General features: G+C 40.5%; 1 protein-coding gene across 2 annotated transcripts in view; it reads right to left on the reverse strand.

The window, feature by feature from the left end:
- Positions 1-21,139, reverse strand: part of SH3RF1 (SH3 domain containing ring finger 1) — a 200,698-nt gene that overhangs the window by 21,322 nt on the left and 158,237 nt on the right. The window contains exons 5-7 of one of the 2 annotated variants that reach the window (XM_069744206.1): positions 18,483-18,779; positions 14,888-14,998; positions 5,503-5,657 (exon numbers count right to left, since the gene is read on the reverse strand). In XM_069744206.1, the coding sequence (XP_069600307.1) occupies positions 5,503-5,657; positions 14,888-14,998; positions 18,483-18,779 (563 nt within the window). The remainder of the gene's footprint in view (positions 1-5,502; positions 5,658-14,887; positions 14,999-18,482; positions 18,780-21,139) is intronic. The other variant, XM_069744207.1, reaches the window with a different exon arrangement.

Below are 21,139 nucleotides of genomic sequence, written 5' to 3' on the forward strand. Positions count from 1 at the left end.
GAGGGGGCTGTATTATACTCTGTGAGGGGGGGCTGCATTATACTCTGTGAGGGGGGGCTGCATTATACTCTGTGATGGGGGGCTGCATTATACTCTATGAGGGGTGCTGAATTATGCCCTGAGGGTACTATATCATACTCTGAGGGGGCTGAATTATACTCTGTGAGGGGGCTGCAGTATACTCTGAGGTAGGCTGCATTATACTCTGTGGGGGCTGCATTATACTCTATGAGGGGTGCTGCATTATACTCTATGAGGGGAGTGCATTATACTATATGTACTACATGGGACCTGCATTATACTGTATCGAGGACTATCTGTACCGATCAGTCTTCCTCAACCGGTGTAAAGAGGCCGGGAAACAAGCGTCGAACGACTTCAATATTGTCTATCGCGCTTGTTTAGCGGCCTGAACTCAGCACATGTAAATACAACAGAAATGTTTCTGTGTAATGGTGCAGTATTTGACATTTGGGGTCCCACTTTAAACTTTTGCCCAGGGCCCTATTTTGTCTAAAACCGTCCCTGTATGTAGGACATTTGGACACCATGCCAAACGCCTGGAAGTCTTAGCTATGAAAAATACAGCAGAATCTCTGCACCGTCTCTTTCATCACTAAACATATAGTCTAGCACTAAAATTCTAGACACAATAAGTCTCACTTTTTAACTGAAAACATTTTCATTTGTAGTCATTTGTACTGTAAGCCCAAGTGTTTTCCATTGAAATACAAACTTTGAAGTCTGCCCACCACTTGTAATGATAACCACATGCAACAGGAACACTCTTATCCAATCAGGATAATCCACTTTCCTAACATATCTTATGGAGGCTCAACATCAGACCACATTTCATAATGATATTTATTTGGCCAGTCAATCAATAGCACTACATATAATTGGGAAATCTTTAATTTTTGCTCCACATCTGGATTGAAGAAATCTTTGAGCCAGAAGTTAGAAGAAGGCGAGGACATGCTGCCAGAGATATACCGGAAACTCATGTAGCTGCTCAAAGGAGATCTCTCTTTTACGTAAAGATCATTTTAAATACGAAGGGAAAAATTAAAAACTTGGTATAAAATAGAAAATTGGGTACCTACCCGTATATAGCTAATGATATTTATTCTGCTACCTACCTACCATGTAGCATGAGATAGGATGGAAGAATTAATATGTCACCATATGTTAAAATAAGAACGATATATGTAGAAACAATGAAAACATTTTAAATACATATTCCAGGATTAAGGGGTATTCCAGTGTTTTAAAAGTGGTAATTCTAAGGACCACAGCAGAATGGACCTTCAGTGTGGTCCGATGGGAGTCCCAATTGCCGTCCTCCCACTAGCTTCATGTAGATGACGTGTCCTTTGTCATCCATACAGTGTCCACCAATCGTGCTCCTGCGCAGGCGTACTTCCTTCTGTCCTGCTGAGAGCAGAGCAAAGTACTGTAATGCGCATGCGCCAGGAGAGTAAGGCTGATGCATGTGCATTACAATATTTTGCACTCATCTCAACATGGCAGAGAGAAGTACACCTGTGCATGAGTGCGATTGGGGACACTGTGTGGATGATTTAGGATGCGTCATCCACATGGAGCAGGGCAGTAGGACGGCGCTTGCAACAAGCGAGGAGGTGCCAAAGCAAGACCATTAAAGCCCATCGGGCTGGAATTCACAGTATGGGGGTACAATAAAAGTTATTTTTTGTGCTACGTAGAAGGGTTTGGGGACTTACATACTGCTTAGTACAATACTATAAAAAGAGGCCTTAAAGGTGGTGGTTGTACTTTATATTATATATTTATATAATAAATAATAATAATAATATTGAGAAAACCTGGTGACAGGTTCCCTTTAAATAATTAGATAACCCTTTTCATTTACTTTGGACATTCTTACTTTTTTACAATGATTTAATAAAGATAGACTTATCCCAGGGTGGTGGGGAGAAACTGGCAGTGCCACTTCAGAGTAAATGAAACATTACACAGAGCCAATGGAAGTCAATGGGCTGTTTGTGTAATGCACCGATGTGCCAAATGCTCCAAAGTGACAGACGTCCTTTGTAGCCATTTTCCACTAAGAGAGGAAGGTTTGAAATATTATTTAACATGGTATTTGAAATTGAGTATTAAAAAAAAAATAATGACCTAGGATATCTTAGGATAGGTGAATGCTAATCTGCCCAATATTATACACCTTGGATCAGAAGAGGCCAGACTGTCCCCTCAAAGGGTTTAACATTTTATTTAATAATGATAGCCTCCATATGGCCCAGCTTTGGAAGAGAAACCATGAGCCAGGGCACAAAAGACAATAGTCTTCCGAGGCAGACCAATCTTGAACAGGTACGTTTCTACTCAAAATGTAATATATTCGGTTTACAGTGATTTACTTTGCACAGAACTTTCAATCTATTCCATGTGTGGGCCTTTCTGGGTCAAGTACTTGAAAGGAAATCCCCCTCCTTTCATGATAAAAAAAAAATAACTACGGTAACCTAGATAGAATGGACAACAAGATTCTGGAGTGGTGGAGAAAACAAGCTTGGAAACTGGAGGGAGCAGATGTGGAAACGATTCGATAAGGCTATAGCGCAGCATGGTATACAGTCAGAAATGCTGGGCTCAGATATATAGTTTTCTAGCATTTGATTCAACATGTTCAAGTCATGATCAGTCTAAATTCTTCCGGGACTCATACCCAAAGGGCCCCATTCATCATTTACATTTTTAAGTCACTTTTTTTGTCTTGAGGTATTCACTGATGTTTTTTTAGAGCAAACTCCTCAAAATGGTTCATGAATTTTGTGCAAAACAAAAAAAATAACGCTCTCCATTTTTATCATGATCCCGTTTTGCAAACCATAGCTAAAAAAGTCACACGTTCCACTAAAATGGTGCAAAATTTGTGCAAAGTTTCATATGTACATGAAATCACTCCAGTAGAGGACTGGGGAACATTTTCAAATAATGAATCCAGGAAAAAGATCCTGAAAGTCTAGACTCCACCCATGGTGGCATATTAAAAAAAATCTACATACTGTATAATAGTGACTTTAACTACCGTAAAGGCAAATGGAAAGATGAATTTGGCGCAAATCATAAAAAACACAAAACACCGAAAAAAATCAAGAAAAACCATCTCTATCTGTTTCATACTCCATACACATACAGCAGGAAAGAACATTTAGGATAGGTGTACATCTCAGACTGACCTATATGAGATCCAACATGTATTTCTCAAAAAACCTGAAACAGAATTAGAGGCTGACATTGATATACTAGCGGATAAGTACGAGGCATAGCCCAATTTTTTCGCCGCTCCGTGTGCAACTAGAGCCAATATTAAGCATGAGCACATTTTACTATGCACAGAATGGATATTACTCCGAAATGCTCTATTCACTTACACTGAATGATAAATGTCAGCACATGTAGTAAGGAATTACCATAGGTGGAGAATCAGATCCTAAATCCTCATCAGATCATGAACAGCCATGGAGTCCTACTGACTAAGGCTATGTTCACACATTGCGGTTTTTACCGCGGAAACGCGGCGATTTTGCAGCTGCGGGTCCGCAGCAGTTTCCGCAAACCGCTGTGCACATGCTGCGGGAAACGCAGCGGTTTACAACCCGCAGCATGTCACTTCTTTGTGCAGAATCGCAGCGATTCTGCACCCATAAAAATGCATTGATCCGCTTACTTCCCGCATGGGGCTGTGCCCACCTTGCGGGAAGTAAGCGGATAATGTGCGGGTGGTACCCGGGGGGGGAGGAGAGGAGACTCTCCTCCAGGCCCCGGGAACCATATTTGAGTAAAAAAAAAAGAATTAAAATAAAAAATAATATTATACTCACCCTCTGAAGTCTCAGCGCTGCACGCGGCCGTCCGGTCTCAGGTTTGCTATGCGACCAGGACCTGCGGTGACGTCGCGGTCACATGACCGTGACGTCACGAAGGTCCTGGTTGCACTGCATCTTTGGAGCCGGATCGCCGCCTGCAGCGCCGAGGAGATCGGGACGTCAGAGGGTGAGTATACCATTATTTTATTATTTTTAACATTACTATTGATGCTGCATATTGCTGCATATGCAGCATCAATAGTAGGGGTAAAATCCTGCAGCGGAACCCGCAGGACAAACCGCGATAAATCTGCAGGGATAACCGCAGAGGGTTTGCCCTGCAGATTTATCAAATCCGCTGCGGGAGAACCCGCAGGGACAGGACGCAACGTGTGAACATAGCCTTAGACAGCTCCCCCCAAACACAAGCCCATACATGAAAAGCTGTCAATCACTGTGTCTCGCACCATCCTGTGGTGCCCTCACATTGCGTAGCACTGGAGACCTGATGGGTCCACTTTATTTGTTAAGAACATGCCTTCCATTATCTGTCATACATTTTAGCTCTGAAATTAAGTCATTAAAGATGTGCAGGAATTTACCTGTAATAGGAAGTGGGAATATAGATCTCCCATGTAAGTAACTGTAGGCAAGCGCACTTAAAATGCCAGCAACAAATTAACCACAAACCACTAAATAAGAAAAGGTATGTAGGAGAGCTCTAGTCACACATACACTTGTGTTTTCAGGGAGTACCACAAGCAGGGGGTAGTAATTTTAGGTGGTCTTTTCACATAATAGATCACTAATCAGGGCCGGCGTCACCACCCAGAGTACCCGGGGCCCTGGACAAAGGCGGAGGCCCACTCGTCGACAGCGCCAGCACCGCCCTCCCGCATCGTACTTTCAACTGTCCGGCATCCTGGATGCCAATCCAGTTGAAAACAATGATGGGAGAGGGAGCCATCAGCTACGCTCCCTCTCTCATCATTCCCCCTCTTCATCTGAGCTCTGTGACGTCTCAGAGGAGAAGGCGCGATGACGTCACTACAGCACACCTTCTCTGCCGAGCAGTGCAGATGGTCAGAAGATGCTAAGGAGACCAGAGAAGGGGGAACAGGGAGAGGTGAGTACTTGATTATTTATTTTTTATGTATGGAGCATGATATTGTATGAAGCAATATAGGGGGCCCATTATACTGTATGGAGCAATATATGGGGCCCACTACTGGTTGCATGTAAAAGTTTGGGCACCCATGGTCAAAATTACTGCCATTGTGAACTGTTAAGCAAGTTGAAGATTGATTGAATGATTTCTAAAAGGCCTAAAGTTAAAGATGACACTTTTCCTTTGTGTTTTAGACAAAAAGAAAATATTGTCTTTTTTTATATTGTAAAAATTATAAAAAGGAAAATAGGTCGATGCAAAAGTTTGACTCCATTCAGTAGTTCTAGGGGGGGTGACCAGTCCGGTAGTCCTAGTATTATACTGTATGGAGAACTATGTGGTGCCAATAATACACAAGGGGCCCACTGAGACTATTTAGCCCACGAAAAACTTAAGCCAGCCCTGTCACAATTGTAGATGCATCACATCGATAGGCCATACCTGGCCTTTTCTGTTAGTACCCGGCCTTTGAATACTTACACACTTGGTCGAGTGGACGGCCTGAGGTGTGTGACTTGTTCAGCAGGACCACCAGTTAATCTCTGTCCAGCAGTAGAAGATGTCGCCCCAGAAGTTGTGGAGACGATAACAGCAGCAGTCAGGGGCGGAGGAGGGAGGAGAGGAGGATTCATGTCCTAAATAGAAAAGTGAATAGCAGTTCAAAATATAGAGTGTATCATGATTTACTATAGGCAATTCTACAAAAGGTATATGAAGGCAAGAACCATAAGAGTATGTGCACGTCTTCTGTTAGACATCTTCTTTAACGTCCTGAGTAATGCTTTGGTGTCAGCGTGGCTTCTGGCTTTTTAGTTTTAAATTCAGACAGAAACCACCAGAAGAATGGACAGGTCACTTCTTTTAGATGTTTCACAACTTCTAACGCCTAAAGTTACGTTAAAAAAGACGGAACATGTGCACAGCAAGTCATTTTAATTGACGTTCATTCTTTTTGGCTTTTCTTAGCCCTTTTTGAGATGGATTCCAGGCAGAATCCGCCTGAAAAAGACACTATGTTCACATACCCTACGAGGGTTAGTATCTTATATCCTGAGAAGATCACGGTAGACATGAAGTGTAGCATTTCATTTCAAGGATCCATGTATACGTTTTACCCTTTATCTCTCACAAAATCTCACAAGTAACAAGCTTTTCTGGATAACACAGACAACATCCACTCAGTATTTCTGGATTTTTATTAAACAAGAAATACAGGAAAGACTCATATCAAGTTTTATAAGAAGTCAACTGAGGTAATTCATTTTAGGCAGACTCAACAAACTAAGACATCAAAACTGAATTGTCTCCTGTAACATAGTTGTCATTCATTGTAGTTCTCCTACTGTTGACTAATGAGATGATATTATACAGAACATACTAACTATACATACTAATACTCAGAGAAACGGACAGAACTAAAGGAGATGCTAAATCTGTGGAAGCACCCAACCCTGGAGCCATAGGAGACACAAGAGCCTCTCTGCTGGCTGGATGACCGCATCAGTGGCAGGTCTTTTGGGTGCTCCTGGTATTCTGTGGTCTATAGAAGGACAATGTATTGACAGTTATCAGAGGCATGAGTGACTGGTCTGGGCTCACGGATGTGCATTGGAAGTGAAGGCTAGAAGATTGGTCAATGTTACAGAAGAGCTACTTTAGCACAGACCATTAAGAATGGTAATGCTGGCTATGTTAGAAAGGCGTCAAACTACACAGTGCATAACGGTAGAGTGTGCTACATAATATTAGGCAAGGCGTTTAAATGTTATGACTGATCAGTGTACTTGATGGTTAATTAAAAGCCTGAGAACATCCAGCTAATCCTCTGATTACGAGCTTGTCTTGCTCTTGGATTAAAATCAGCAATTAACTGCAACCATCAAATGAAACAACATTACTAGCAGAAGCTACTGAAAAAAGTTGCGCTGAAAATAGTACTGTGCAAAAGTTCTAGGCAAGATGTCCGTTTCATCTGCTGCACTGTGTCCTCGGCCAACATTGTGTCTACAGTTCTCAACATAGCTCATTTCTTGGTGCTTCTTCAAAAGAGCAACACAACTGGAAACCACAGTTTGATTAGAACATTTTGTCTGGGAAAGGACTTGCTGATACAGAAACATTTTTGTATCTGAGGCTACTTTCACACTAGCGTCGTACTCGGCCCGTAGCAGTGAATGCGCCGCACAACGGTTGCAGCGGATGCATTTCTCCGGCGCATCCGCTGTCCCATTGTGAGGTGCGAGGAGGTGGGGGCGGACCGTCGGCAGCAAAAAACGTTATATGTAACGTTTTTTGCTGCCGGCGGTCCGTGACAACACGACGCAACCGTCGCACGACGGTTGCGACATGTGTCAATGCATTGCAAAGCGTCGCTAATGTTAGTCTATGGGGAAAAAACGCATCCTGCAGACAACTTTGCAGGATGCGTTTTTCCCCCTAAACGACGCATCGCGACGTATTGAAAATGACGCTAGTGTGAAAGTAGCCTTATTGCCATGCTCAGTCATGGAATATATGACCTGTGACATGAATCTGTCTTCCAAAACCCCACCTTTGAAGCAAAGGTTGGCTGTTCCTCACCCAGTTTTAAACCTCCTATGCAGCTGCTTTTGTTTCACTTAATGACTATGTTTCATCCTATATATGAAAATGATAATTTCTACTTCTAGAATCGGTAACGGGTACACCAAACTAAAGTCCTACCAAATACCTGACCTTGTGTACAGTTGTGTGAGTGTACCTAGAAGAACTGATACTGTATTGAATGCTGACAATGGTCACACCAATCAATGATTTCATTTTGATTTCTCTTTTGTTTAATCACTTTGCGTTTTTGTTAAATGATAAAAATAAGCACTTATTTTTTTAAAACATTATTAAAAGCAGTTTTCTTCCACAATTGCCTAAAACTTTCACACAGTACTGTATGTGAAATATGGAGATCAATAATATCTGTACTCTGTACAAATTAATGTCACATCTTTTTAAAACTAGTCTCCAAAGCAAGGCACGTTAACTGCGCCATACCTGAAACCATGGCATCAGGGAACAGACAAGCATTCCTCTTTGATCTACAGGCGGCTATTGTTCATACAATCACTGTTGTGTTCTTGTAATTGCTTATTCATACTTCCATTCTTTGAAATGTATAAGAACAGAGGATAGAAACAACGTAAAAGGCACATAAGACTCTCTTTGATAACCGGTAATACAGTTGTGAGATGTTAATCCATAAAGCATCAGGCAGCCTTATAAGAGTCTCGGTACCAAGACTCAAGAGGCAACGTCAACACAAAGGACACAAAGCCTAATTCCACGCTACATCTTCACCAACAAGAGCTGGAAACAAAAAGAAGAGACAAAATCTAATTAAGAAAATCGGAATTATACATCAGGTAAAATAATAATCTGGATAAAATACTCTAATCCAAGAGGCAGCTCAACACCTCAGGGCTTTATTAATAAGCGACATTTGTCTTCTTCTTGAGAAGATAATTGTATTTGGCCATGTGATTCTAAATAACATCGCCTGCTTTCTTCCAGCAGAAGTTCCTTGCATGTTCTGGATGTAACATAAAAAAGTAATGAACGGTATAGAAGAGAACACAGGCGGCTCCAAGCACTGATATGTCTATTAACTAAAGCCATTTATGTTCATGGGAGGTTTACGCGTTTCTGGGGTTAATGTCGAACCCAGTCATTATCTTTCCTGTTTAGATTTGTTTGGGAACATTCACAGTGATCCATACGCCAACATTCAAGATATCCTGGAAAAAGTTCAAGTATGTTGGATACCGGCAGACAAATGTAGCTTTCATTTTAGTAAATAGGTGACTGGCTCTATTCCGTCTCTAACGATGGATCTGGCACACAAATCAAAGCCGTTCTGTTTCAAGAATTCCTGCGCTCCCTTATTTTCTTACATGTGATAACGCCTTTCAGGTGACCTGTGTAATACTAATCTATGATGTCTAAATGTCAGGCATTCTTTTAGTGTCTACCCACCAGCAAACTATAAAATAAAGTAACCCCCGATGTATGCTTCCAACAAGCTTATTAGTTATACATTACAGTATCATATACACTGGAAACAAATGGAGAATCCTAAGAATTTAGGATGTTGATGTTCTATTTGTGACATCAACAAGTATTACACTAAAGGTCCTCATACACTTTAGATAAAAGTCGTCTTGTATGTAGACCTACCGACTGTCCCCCCAAAAGATTATACAAGAGGACATAAGGAGAGGGTGTTTGGAATTCAATTGGCCAATTCTTTTGTTCCTCATGTTCAGAGAACACAGCCACGCGTTCCGGTGTATGGGGGAGTTGAGAGAGATAGCTGGTGGCTGAAGGGTCGTTTGGCTGACAGCTATTTAATGTGTATAAGACAAGAAAGCAGAACTCCATACGCCATACAAGATTTCTCCCACCCATCCTTCCTACTGTGGAGCTCTCTACCCCAACATATCAGACTCAAGAGTAGGGAGTGATAGTCGTTGGCCAAACGAGTGTTCATCTGAGCTATACTGATGCTGGCCTTAAACTGGTATATGGATATTCTGTCTCATCTATCTTTTTCCCTTGTGTTGGGACACACTCATACACGTTGGGTTGTTGGCCAGTATCAGCCAACAGAACAGATAACTGTCAAAATGAAAAATTATTTATCTTACTATTTTAATCCTGATTACTCTACCACCATGCACGGCTTGAAGAACTGCATCGCAGCAGATGGCAATTTAAGAAGGTTCTCAACAACCATGACAATGCCATAGTGCTCCCATCCTTCTCGATTTACAGGAAACTTGTGAGGTAATAAGCCTTAGGATTGGTGAGAGTTTCAGAGGCCAAACCTTGCCGGGTCACAACAGTACACCATGTATTAGGATTTGCCATAATATTGCAAAATGAGTATACCCAATTAAGTACTGTGAGACAATGCTGGTGGCACTTCTCTCCTAAAGAAAAAATAGACTGATCTACAAAAATGTGTACTTTCCTGCACCCATACCCTGAATTGGCACAATAAAAAAAAAACCATAACAGAAAGGGTTGTGTATCTCAATATCTCAAGTGACACTTTATAGTACACAAAGGCCAATGTAGTTCTCTAAACATCCCTTGATTATTGCTTTGGGGTAATCAAATTGTTTTTGTGCTCTGGTGCTTTTATGCTTATTACACATTCTTTTGTCTATTGTACAATGAACTTCTGAATTATAGATCTTCCAGCACATTGTATAGTTAGGGATTCTCCCTCTGGCCCTTTTTTTAAGTATCCTAAATACAGAGGATAGCTGAAAAATAATTCTAGTGGTGACATCTTAACTGTCAAATCAAGTGTAAAATGCACAGAAACAGCATAGGATAAGCAAATCTAGCAAAATGTCTCACACAGAGGTGAATAAGGAGCCCATATTCATCCATGGGGACTCTGTGTATTCCTCCGATTACACACTGATGGTTCTGATTATACATACATCCAGAGGAAAGAAAACTGTATGACTTTCCATGTTCCCCTACAAACAATCTCTCTCTAATAAAGAAGTTTGAGAAGAGGATTATTGTCAGTTCAATCCTTTCCATGGCAGTACCCATCACAGCTGATCCAAACTGGTGCACTTTGGAGGCTTTCATCTTCATAAAACAAGTGATGTTCCTTCAGTCAGGTTTCCATAGATGTTTGATGGACCTCAAATACATGGACAGGGATACTAAGTGATCAATAATGATATGTCATGCTCTGTTAATAGCTAATGTAAATATAGGGAATGTACCACCAATAGCAAGGAACAGGATCTATTGATTTTCCCATCTTTGACGAAGAATTTTAATACAGTTGGATATGAAGTCAAGCTCTTCACAGCAGCAGAAGAAGGGATTCAAAATACAATAGGGCTAATTGGCTCAGATATGGTTAAAAGATACCTGTACTAAAGATTGGTTGCACTTCCTACATTTTAACAATCTGAAACTTTATAGGAAAGCAATCATAAAAGCCTACTCAAAAGAAATAAAATCAAATGCAAACACTGCACCAAAACTTGTTTGTTAGGCCATGACCGGCATGGTAACCAATAGGGCCAAGTAGATTAATGTCTGAAAAGGATGTATCAATACAGTACTCCTACCGTTAAGTCAAATAGTATTTAATAATAAAAAAAATAAAAGTGCAACACACAAGTACGGACAATAACTCATAAATAATTCGCTATCTAAAGAATATAAAATAAGTAAGCAGTGACCTGGCAATGAAGTGGCATGTGCACAGTTACCTAGGTAAATTGGCTCACAGAACGTGTCAGGTAGGAATGAGAACCCCATGTGTTTCGCCATAGAAAATGGCTTTCTCAGGGGTGCAGATGTGTTACGGTATACTAGAAGGTTGATTATCTTTCACATTTGAAATACAATTATTTTTGATTTTTCTCCCATTGGCCCAGACAACCCATTTAATGTTGGATGCTCTATCCATCTGTAGCACACCTGGCATAGCCCTAGAATTGCTAAGTAGGCTTTTTTATACATAGCTGCTTAATAGTCATGTGTACAGCAGCAGAACTTGGAAGGAAGATTTCAGAAGCCAAAGACAACATTACACAAAGAATATGTATAATGGAACATAAAAAGCTCAGTCTGTATAACAAACCGTATTTTACAGATTTACTTAACATTTAATTTTGCAGATTCAAGTTCCTTTGTAGCTCAGCACTACTTAGCCCTGTGATCTTTTATGGCCTCCTTTGGCAGGCTTTAATGGCTAGAGTTCATGTAATACAATAATTGCATGCAGGCTCTCTGCTTATTAATTTAGTGTAGTCTCTCAGCTGCACTTACTTCCTCTAGCAAATTATCCGCTTATGAGTCATTGATGGCCCGTATTATTAAAGAAGCACTGCCATCAAAGATTTTATCCTCATAATATATCGCAATCATCATATCATATAGCACTGTGCACTTACAATTGCTTATGTAGAAACAGGAAGTCTTTTGTCCCTGCAGAAATCATTCCCCCCTTCAACTCCTGACCCAGCTACCCCCTCCTCCCCCTGTCAGAGACTTTTGCAGTGACTTTTGACTCACGCAGGGAAAATTGACCTCCTGTTTCTACATAGACCTCAGAAGGAGTCAGCTTGTTAGTTTATAATCACGTGATGTCAGAATTCCTTCTTGGCAGCCCGGGCAATCTTTTTTCACGGATCCAACCAGTCATCATTTTTAACTTTCTAAAATAATCCAATCCTGGTGAAGAAATGCTGCAGCCAAAAAGCAATTATTTTCTACCCAGCCAGTAAATCTCAGCATTGAAGGGGAAAATATTGATTGCCCAATAGAAAATCTTTGTCCCTCGGCACTGGCTACTGCACAAGTGAATACTTCATGGATCAAGGTGGGAAAAGTTAAACAATATATTAACCTGATAGCGGCCAAATAACGTAAATTTACGGGTTTATAGAGAGTGAGCTCAGGAACTGAGCCTGCACCATAACCAACAGATGATCACTGTGTTACACAGCCAGCATCTACTTCTAACAGCTGAAGCTCTGATAGATGCTGTTTAACCATTTATATGCCATTGTCAATCAACAGTGGCATTTAAAAGTCAGCACTGCCCCGGTGTGCCGACACTGACTCTCATTATTCCCCCGAGACAGGGTTGCAAGCAATTGATTGGCTGACATGGCAGGTGGGGCCTGCCGAAGGCCTCTGGAGACAGGGTTGCAAGCAATTGATTGGCTGACATGGCAGGTGGGGCCTGCCGAAGGCCTCTGGAGACAGGGTTGCAAGCAATTGATTGGCTGACATGGCAGGTGGGGCCTGCCGAAGGCCTCTGAAACTGCCATTGTGAAGCTCAGCAATTGTAGTAGTGCAGCATATAGTATAGGATATTGCAAGTTCAAGTGCCCTAAGACTAAAAAAAAAAAAATTAAATAAATATAAAAGTTTAAATCACCCTGCCTTTCCCATTTAAAGAATAAACATACTTCACGTAAATGCATCCATGAAGGTTCAATCTATCAATATATAAAATTATTTTAACAATAAGATAAATGTCAAAAGGAAAATAAGCGTCCAAACACAAAAAGAGGTTTTTATTTCAGTTGCTGAACTGCCCATAAAAAAAAGCAAGAATAAGAGATAAAAACATAGTATGTAAGCCAAAATGACGTTAATTAAAATTCTCGTGTCATTGCACATCTCCATTGTTGGGAAAATAAAAAAAAATTACAGGTCTCAAAAAATGGTGACACAAACCAACTTTTTCTTTTACATGAATTTTAACATTAACAGTTAAAAAAAAAACCTTTTACATTTGGTAGTCATACTGACCTGAATAATTTCATACTATCGGGTCATTTTTACCATATAGTGAATGCCGAAAGAACAAAACTCCTAAAAACTATGGTGGAATTTTAATTTTTTTCTACACCAATTTAACACATTTGGATTTTTTTTCCTCATTTTTCAGTAAAGTGATTGGTGTCATTCAAAACTACAACAGGACGGACCATGGCAAGAAGGTTCTTTGGTGGATCTCATGAGACAGGGGGTTTCCAGATGATCTCGCTCCAATTTTCCTGTGCTGTTTTTTTTTTATATCACTAGTCTGAAGTCTAGCTGAATTTATGATGTAAAATTGTAATGGGGCCACATGTAGACATGTATTTGCTCGGCCATATCACATTACCTCTGATTGTTCTAATTCTACAAATTAAACTTATCTAAGTGTACTTTAAGTAGAAAGCTCTGAGTGCTTTGGACAGGTTGGGGTAATGGGTGATGTATCTGGTATTTCCAGACAAATGACTGTGGTTGTTAAAATTAAAGCTGGAGGCATTGTAGCTCATATATTAGGGAGCCCCATTATGTGCACTACCCTCATATATTGTAATTAGATAGAGTGATCCCACCAAGGAGAGGGGAAGTTGCAGGGAATTCCAATTTATTTAGATCTTGTTTCAAAAAATATATATTAAGCCTACCGATTTCTAAAAAAGCAAGACTACATGAAAACCCTCTTAGGCTCTAAAGCCTACTGCTTCCTCCATCAGAAAAATGTAATCTTCAATTTCCTCTGAGTTGTAGAGTGGAGAGAATTAAAACTGGATGGTCTCCAATAAAAAAAAAAAAGATGTAAAAAATATTTCCACAAAAAAAAAACCCAGAGCATTTTCAATAGCTTATGCTTAAATAAGATCGAAAAAGTTTAAGAAAAAAAAAAGAGGTTCAGTTTAGGGGCAGAAGATAGTGAAGACAAAGGAATGATTCCCAACAGTGAGAATAAGCTTAAAGGACTTATCTAGGACTATTTCATTTATTATATCAGGCCTAGGAACTAACAGGCAAGTAGTTGCTACCTGCCTGTTTTGCCTGGTACTGATCTCTGCCGGTATAGAGTGGTCACGTACCACGCCTGTCGGAGATTCAGTGGAAGTTCACTGATATCACTTCAGAAGAGCAGCGGCTTGTCTTCCACTCTGCTATGTTGACGGCGCGTCTCTGTTGATGTCATACTGATTGACAGCCAGCTCCCCGCTGCCTAACTGCAGGGAGCCAGCTGTCAATCATCATAACATTGGAGGTCAGGCCCCATTGACAAAACAGTCATGAACAATAAAGCTGCTCTGCTGATGTGGAGCAGCTGAATCACTGGCAGGTGTAGTCAGGGAGTGCTCTGAGCCGGCGACGGATAGAACAGGCAGTTAGGTGCCTCCGTTATCAACTACCTGCCTGTTTTGTTTGTTTTTTAATATGGACCTAAAATCTAAGTCCTGGACAACTCCTTTAATACTAGTTTACAGAGAAGAGTTGAGGTCCAGATTTGACCCCAGAGCAGAAACTCTTAAAGCCTACTACTTACTCCCAGAGCAGCTTGGTAGGTGATTTCCGGTGGAAATGTAAAAGCAGGGCCAGTAACCACAGGGCTGTTCGGGGGTGGGGTCACAATAAGCCCTGTAGTACTGATATGGACCTGACAGAAATAAAACACAAGGACACAAATGAATAAACCGATTATGCTTCAGCAGGTTTTTCATTAATATATGGAAAAATTTGCTTAACCAGTAGTAAAAATAAAGGCTCTATGAAAAAAAAAACAGATAAACCAGATATAAATATTGGTTATTACTAGTGAAGAGCGAGTGTACTCGTTGCTCGGGTATCCCCGAGCACGCTCGGGTGATCTCTGAGTATTTGTTAGTGTTCGGAGATTTAGTTTTCATCGCCTCAGCTGAATGATTTACAGCTAGTAGCCAGGCTGAGTACATGTGGGGGTTGCCTGGTTGCTAGAGAATCCCCACATGTAATCAAGCTGGCTAATAGCTGTAAATCACACTGCTGAGGCGATGAAAACTAAATCTCCGAGCACTAAAAAATACTCGGAGATCACCCGAGCGTGCTCGGGGATACCTGAGCAACGAGTACACTCGCTCATCACTAGTTATTACTACTATTATTAATATCAGGGCAACATTTATATATGTATAATGATGTGTATGTGTAATAAAAGTAAAATTCCTATTTGAAGAACTAGGGTTCATACGTTGGCTATCTTCCCCTGAGCCCACCAAATAACATCTCATCTGAATGGCCAACTTTGAAGTGATGGATTCTCTCTGGAGTCTAATGACAAGCATGGAGCGCTGGCACGGTATCCAGAGGAATTCCCAGAGTGCTGGCCCTCCAGGCCCGTCAGCAGATTACAGGCTGCTATCTGAAGGTTCCAGACTCGATGAGAGTTTTTGAAAACCAAGAGCTTTCCTTTAACATAGCTGACTATAGGCTAAGAACATTGCCCAAAAAAATACCCAATACCTGATATATGGATTGAAATATAGGAAATTATAGGCACGGATTGGATAAAGAATTTAAAGATTAATTCTAGATCAAATTTATTGTCTACTGGTAAATGTCCAAAAGTAAACGGGTCTGTGTTTTTTTAATGAAAATCACGGCTATTTCTTTATATCTAGTTTTATACAACTGTATCAACATTATTCTAGTAATTTTCAAGGTTTAGTAAAAATGTAAGTAAACAGTAATTTTCTGTAAATGTGTCTTTCTGGTTTACAATGTACTCCCCTGGCATTCACACCATGCCCCTATGGTTACCTGCTGCTTCTATAAAAATATATATATACGCAGTTCCAAAGCTAAATATGCGAATATTGCAATTACACCAGATTGCTCTCAGGTATAAACCTCGAAAACAATTCCTTACGCTTGCCATTTATCACTGTGTGAGCCGCTGTTTCCCATGTCCTCATACGCTGGGCTCACTACGGGATAATAAATTCCCACCACGACATAAGCTAGTCTAATGGACGAGCCATTGAAAAAACATGATTCATATACCGTAATCCCCTCACATAAAGGAATTGCATGTTTTGTCATTAAACACAATTATCTTTTTGGGTTTGTTTGTTTTTTAGCTGTTTTACTTTTTTTCCCCCAACAATAATAATATTCTAAACTTTTCTGCAACATCCTCAATATATTTCTGCCATGGAGCACAATAAATATTAGACACTAAAGATAAACTTATCCAAAGAGTGATTTAAAACACATTTTAAAGTACCGTACTCTTCATTCGAGTTCAGGATCCTAATATATAAGACATAAGGAAAAGTGTCTGCATCGGGCACCTCTTACTTTTAAGGACCTGACATGGATAACCTATTTATTCAATGGACAGTTTGGCCCCGATTTCATCAAGAATGTTGATTTTTTGTTTTTGCCAGTCTTGATGAGAGGGCGTTGAGCAGTCAGACACTCCTGATTCATGAACAAGTTCTACACCTGTCCTTGACTGGTATAGCATTTCTAGCATAAGTAGCACCACAGATCCTCATGGAATACGGTAATGAGCCATGGTGTCACATCCACGTCAAGCGCCAGATCCGCCCGTAGATGGGAGAAACTGGCAAGAAAACAACAAAAGTTGCTCAATTTCTGCGATATTACAAGTTGCACCAACATTTTGCAACTTTTCAAAGCAATTTATGACAGAATTCTGGCGAAATTGCTTTGCTTTGATGAATTGTGGTCTATGTAATGCTTAATTTTCCCTGTTGGGGTGCTGCTGCAGGAGGACTGAGCTCCTTCTACCAAGCTCCCTCACATATCGCAGGTGACTGCTGTGCTGACTGACCACATCACTACTAGGGAAATCTTGTAGCAAAGGAGATTTTCCAATACAGAAAACCCTTTAATCGTCCAAATCAACATAACAGTATCAGAAAATTAAATATATAAAACAGATGCATAAAAAAGGTAAAACAAAATGTAAAAAGTGTAAATTTATTAAAGCAGACACCCGAAAATCTGCAAGCACTATAAGAAAAGAGTAGAGTTCCCTACAGTTGTTCCTCACAGCTGATCACAAGGTACAAAGTACACCCCCATCTGTAAATGCTACAAATTATAAAGCCTTGCCTAAAGTAATTACGGAGCGCGGGACGCTCATATGCTTCATATCAGTCAATGTCTGCTAGTTATACCTTCTCCATAGCTGTCCTGCTTGAAGAAAGAATCTGAAACCTGAAGATAATAAAGTAGAAAAGGAAACAATTGGGGAGGCAGGTAGTAAAGTTGTGGCCTCCAATTCATTTTCAGAATAGGTCAGCCATTTTAATTATAGGGTGAATGGGTTATTTCTACAGTATGATCATTGTGGGAAGTTAGCTGAGCTGTATAATTACATAGGGAAGGTGGTGGACCTCAGGAAGATCTGAACATTGGCAAAAGATATTTTCCAAGGTATTATTTTTCTATATCACTGCTTCGATCAGGTGATAAAGTTGCATATGAAATATTGGCTTTATTTCCAGGTGTGGGCACTTGGCCATGGACCACTAATGTAATGTTTGTGTTCATCCTTTATACCTATCACGTGGTCAAGGTGCTCTCAGTAATGCCCCAATATACAGGACATCTCTAGCTAAGTACATGGGGGCAGGGAATGGCCATGTCCTCTCTGTAATCTGTTATTACCACCCATCCAGGATGCGGTGGTGATAACAGATATACATTCATTTATCAGTGCACTCAATTTTGCGAACTGTTGGTTTAGCAGGATACTGAAGGTTCAGGAGCCCCGCTGAATTGGCCTAGCTATGAGAAAAATGCAAAAGGGTATTTTTTTTTTGTTATTCTTAAGTCATTACAGGAAAAACATTTGGAATTGTCTTTTTAACAACTGAACTTCATGGGCCGCGAAGCTAAAATAAGTACAATAATAGGACACTCAAGAATACAAAGCAAACACTAAACAACGCTATGTGGCACTGATATAATGCCCAAAGATTGGACCCTTGATTAGTATCCACATATGGAGGACAATGACTACCTATTGCACAACCATAGATAAGTGACACAAAGAAGAACTGTTATTGAGAGGTATAATGTGCATTATATGGTCAGGAAGATGAGTCTATTACTAGGTGGGCTTTCCTCACCTGAGAGGGAGCACTGCAGGACAGCCCGGAGAGCTCGCTTATCCTGGCAGCAGCTGTGGGGTTGCTGGAGCTGATGAGCACAGGAGGACTGATCTCCATGGAATGACGGTTCTGAACAGACTGCGACGACTTGTTAGACATGGTGAGGGAGGTAAAGGAGTGACGCTTTTTGGTGTTCTTCTTCGTATCTGTGTGCTTTTGGGAAGAGCTGCTATGTGCTGTCCCAGAAGTTCCTTCCCCAGAGTCCACTCCCGAGGGCTTGTCTACCTCTATGAGTTGCTTAGCTGCTGAATTAAACTGAAAACAGATATGGTTTACAGTTAGTGGATCTATATATATTAGAAAATGAGCAGATATAAACATAAGCGAGCGCACTATCAGACCACCAAGTCACACATGTAGCCGTACTCTGGTCAGCATTATGTCAGTAGTGCAGGTTCTATCGGAAGTTCGGAATCGTGGGACGATGGCGTGGCCAACATTCTCCATTTGAAAGGATTGAGCACATTCTAATAATTTTTACAAATATGAAAAAAAAAGCCCATACATTTCGTCCAATTGATCATATAATATACCGTATTTATTACAGTCACACCAATCTCTTAATTACAAAAGTGCTGCCCCTTCACAGTGTGACACTCAATACGTGACACCGGCACAAGCACAATGTAGCTGTACTGATGGACAGGTCTAGTCACACGCCCCATCAGTAACGGTGTGAGATGGGGCGCCGTCTAAGGGTACGTTCCCATGTTCAGGATTTGCTGTGGCTTTGACTCTACGTATTTATGAAGCGACAAAATCGCAGCAGCCAGATGTTACACCATAGAGGATGGGATTTCTACAAATCTATGTCCATAATGTGTCTATGTGTAACCTGTTGATAACCAGCGTAAACTGACATGCGGCATGTAAATTTCTCTTGCGGGAACGCGTGTAGATTTTCCCCATAGATTTGCATTAATGAGGAAAATCCGCATGTGTAAAAACGTAAATGCGTGTGCACCAATTTGCATCATAGGTTTGAAAATGTTGTGGACATTCATTCTGCAGCGTTAAAACTCCAGCAAATCCTGAACGTGGGAACGTACCCTTATAGTTCCAGCAAAGTAAATGGGATTTACAGATATCTCATGCCCACTGTGTAATTTTTTTTACTTAGCGTAAACTGACCTGTGGTGCATGTTTCAAATCCAATGCATTTCTGTGGCGGAAACGCATCACAAATGCATGTTAGCCCCTAAGTGTATCAATAAAGTTTTGTCAAAGCCACATACCAGGAAGAATCAAAAACAAAGCAGATTTATTTAAAGCATGACATTCCAAAATGAGACCAAAAATGCAATAAAAATGCATAAAAAATACATACAAAATGCAATTGAAAAAAACACAAGTAACCTAATTTAAATAATAGGTGCAGAAATTCTGCAGTGTCAAAAACTCACCGTGGGAATGTAGCCTAAGGTGAGTTTTTCACATCAGTATTTGCAAAAGAAAACTAGGAGTGGGCGATAAATACAGAAGTGGTGCACATGTTTCTATTATACTCCTCCTGATTGTTCCACTCCTAGTTTTGGCTTACAATTACTGAGGTGAAACACTGACCAAATACTCAACGTGTGCACATGGCCTAAGGTTACGTTCCCACAATGAGCTTTTGGTGAAAGTAAAATAGGTAACTTGCATTTTTCTAAAATACTTGCCAAAAACTCATTGTGGAAACATAGCCTAAAAGATATGGAAAGTGTATGACCACCATAAAGACTTTCCTTAAATACTTGTATTCTACACGAAATAGCAATTGTGGAGCATCTTTTCAAAGACCACAGCACTTTTTTTATTCCTCTCAAAAACCAAAAATCAATGAATTGACAAATGGATTCAACCATTCCCAATGGTGTGTCCATATACAGTCCTACATAACGGTAAGGCGATGTTCACACCTTCAGTATTTGGTCAGTATTTTACCTCAGTATCTGTAAGCCAAAATCAGGAGTGGAAAAATCAGATGAAAAGTATAATAGAAACACATTACCACCTCTGTATTTTTCACCCACTCCTGGTTTTGCTTATTTCACATGACGAATGAATATTTTTAGGCCGCATCATTATCGTGAAATACGAATTCTTAGGAACACTTGTTCACAATAATCTTGAAGTGTAAATGGACTTTAGGCGTACTTGTATGTCCAGAGGAATACTTGTTAGTTATATGTTTGTTATTTAAGATGCATAGCCCATAGTGTTGGTGCAAAACATTTCGTAGCTCCGTAATCGGTGGCAACTGGATGCGAGCCCTCTTGACGGCATCTGAGGCAATTCTACCGATTAGCCGGCCTAGGGCTGCATGACACAAATATCACGCCAGGTCTGTTAATCAAATGAAGAGTCATCAGGTACGAGGTGATTTTTAGGACTTACAGCTAAGATTACCGACATGGTCGATGGACCAGGTCCTGCAAATGGATTTGCACTAAGTCTACTGGCCTCCTTTAGTCCAAGGTGAGCATAAAGCTGTAGACCACACGCTCATTCAGAAGACGCCCATAACTCCTGACCTCCCCATATACTTATGCTTTCATGGCTTAAGAGGAGGAAATCCAAAAGATTGGTCTTGAAATTCCAAATGTCCGATCATTGTCTCCTCTGGCATCAGA

This window comes from Ranitomeya imitator, chromosome 1 (genome assembly GCF_032444005.1).
Source record: "Ranitomeya imitator isolate aRanImi1 chromosome 1, aRanImi1.pri, whole genome shotgun sequence".
Lineage (NCBI taxonomy): Eukaryota > Metazoa > Chordata > Amphibia > Anura > Dendrobatidae > Ranitomeya > Ranitomeya imitator.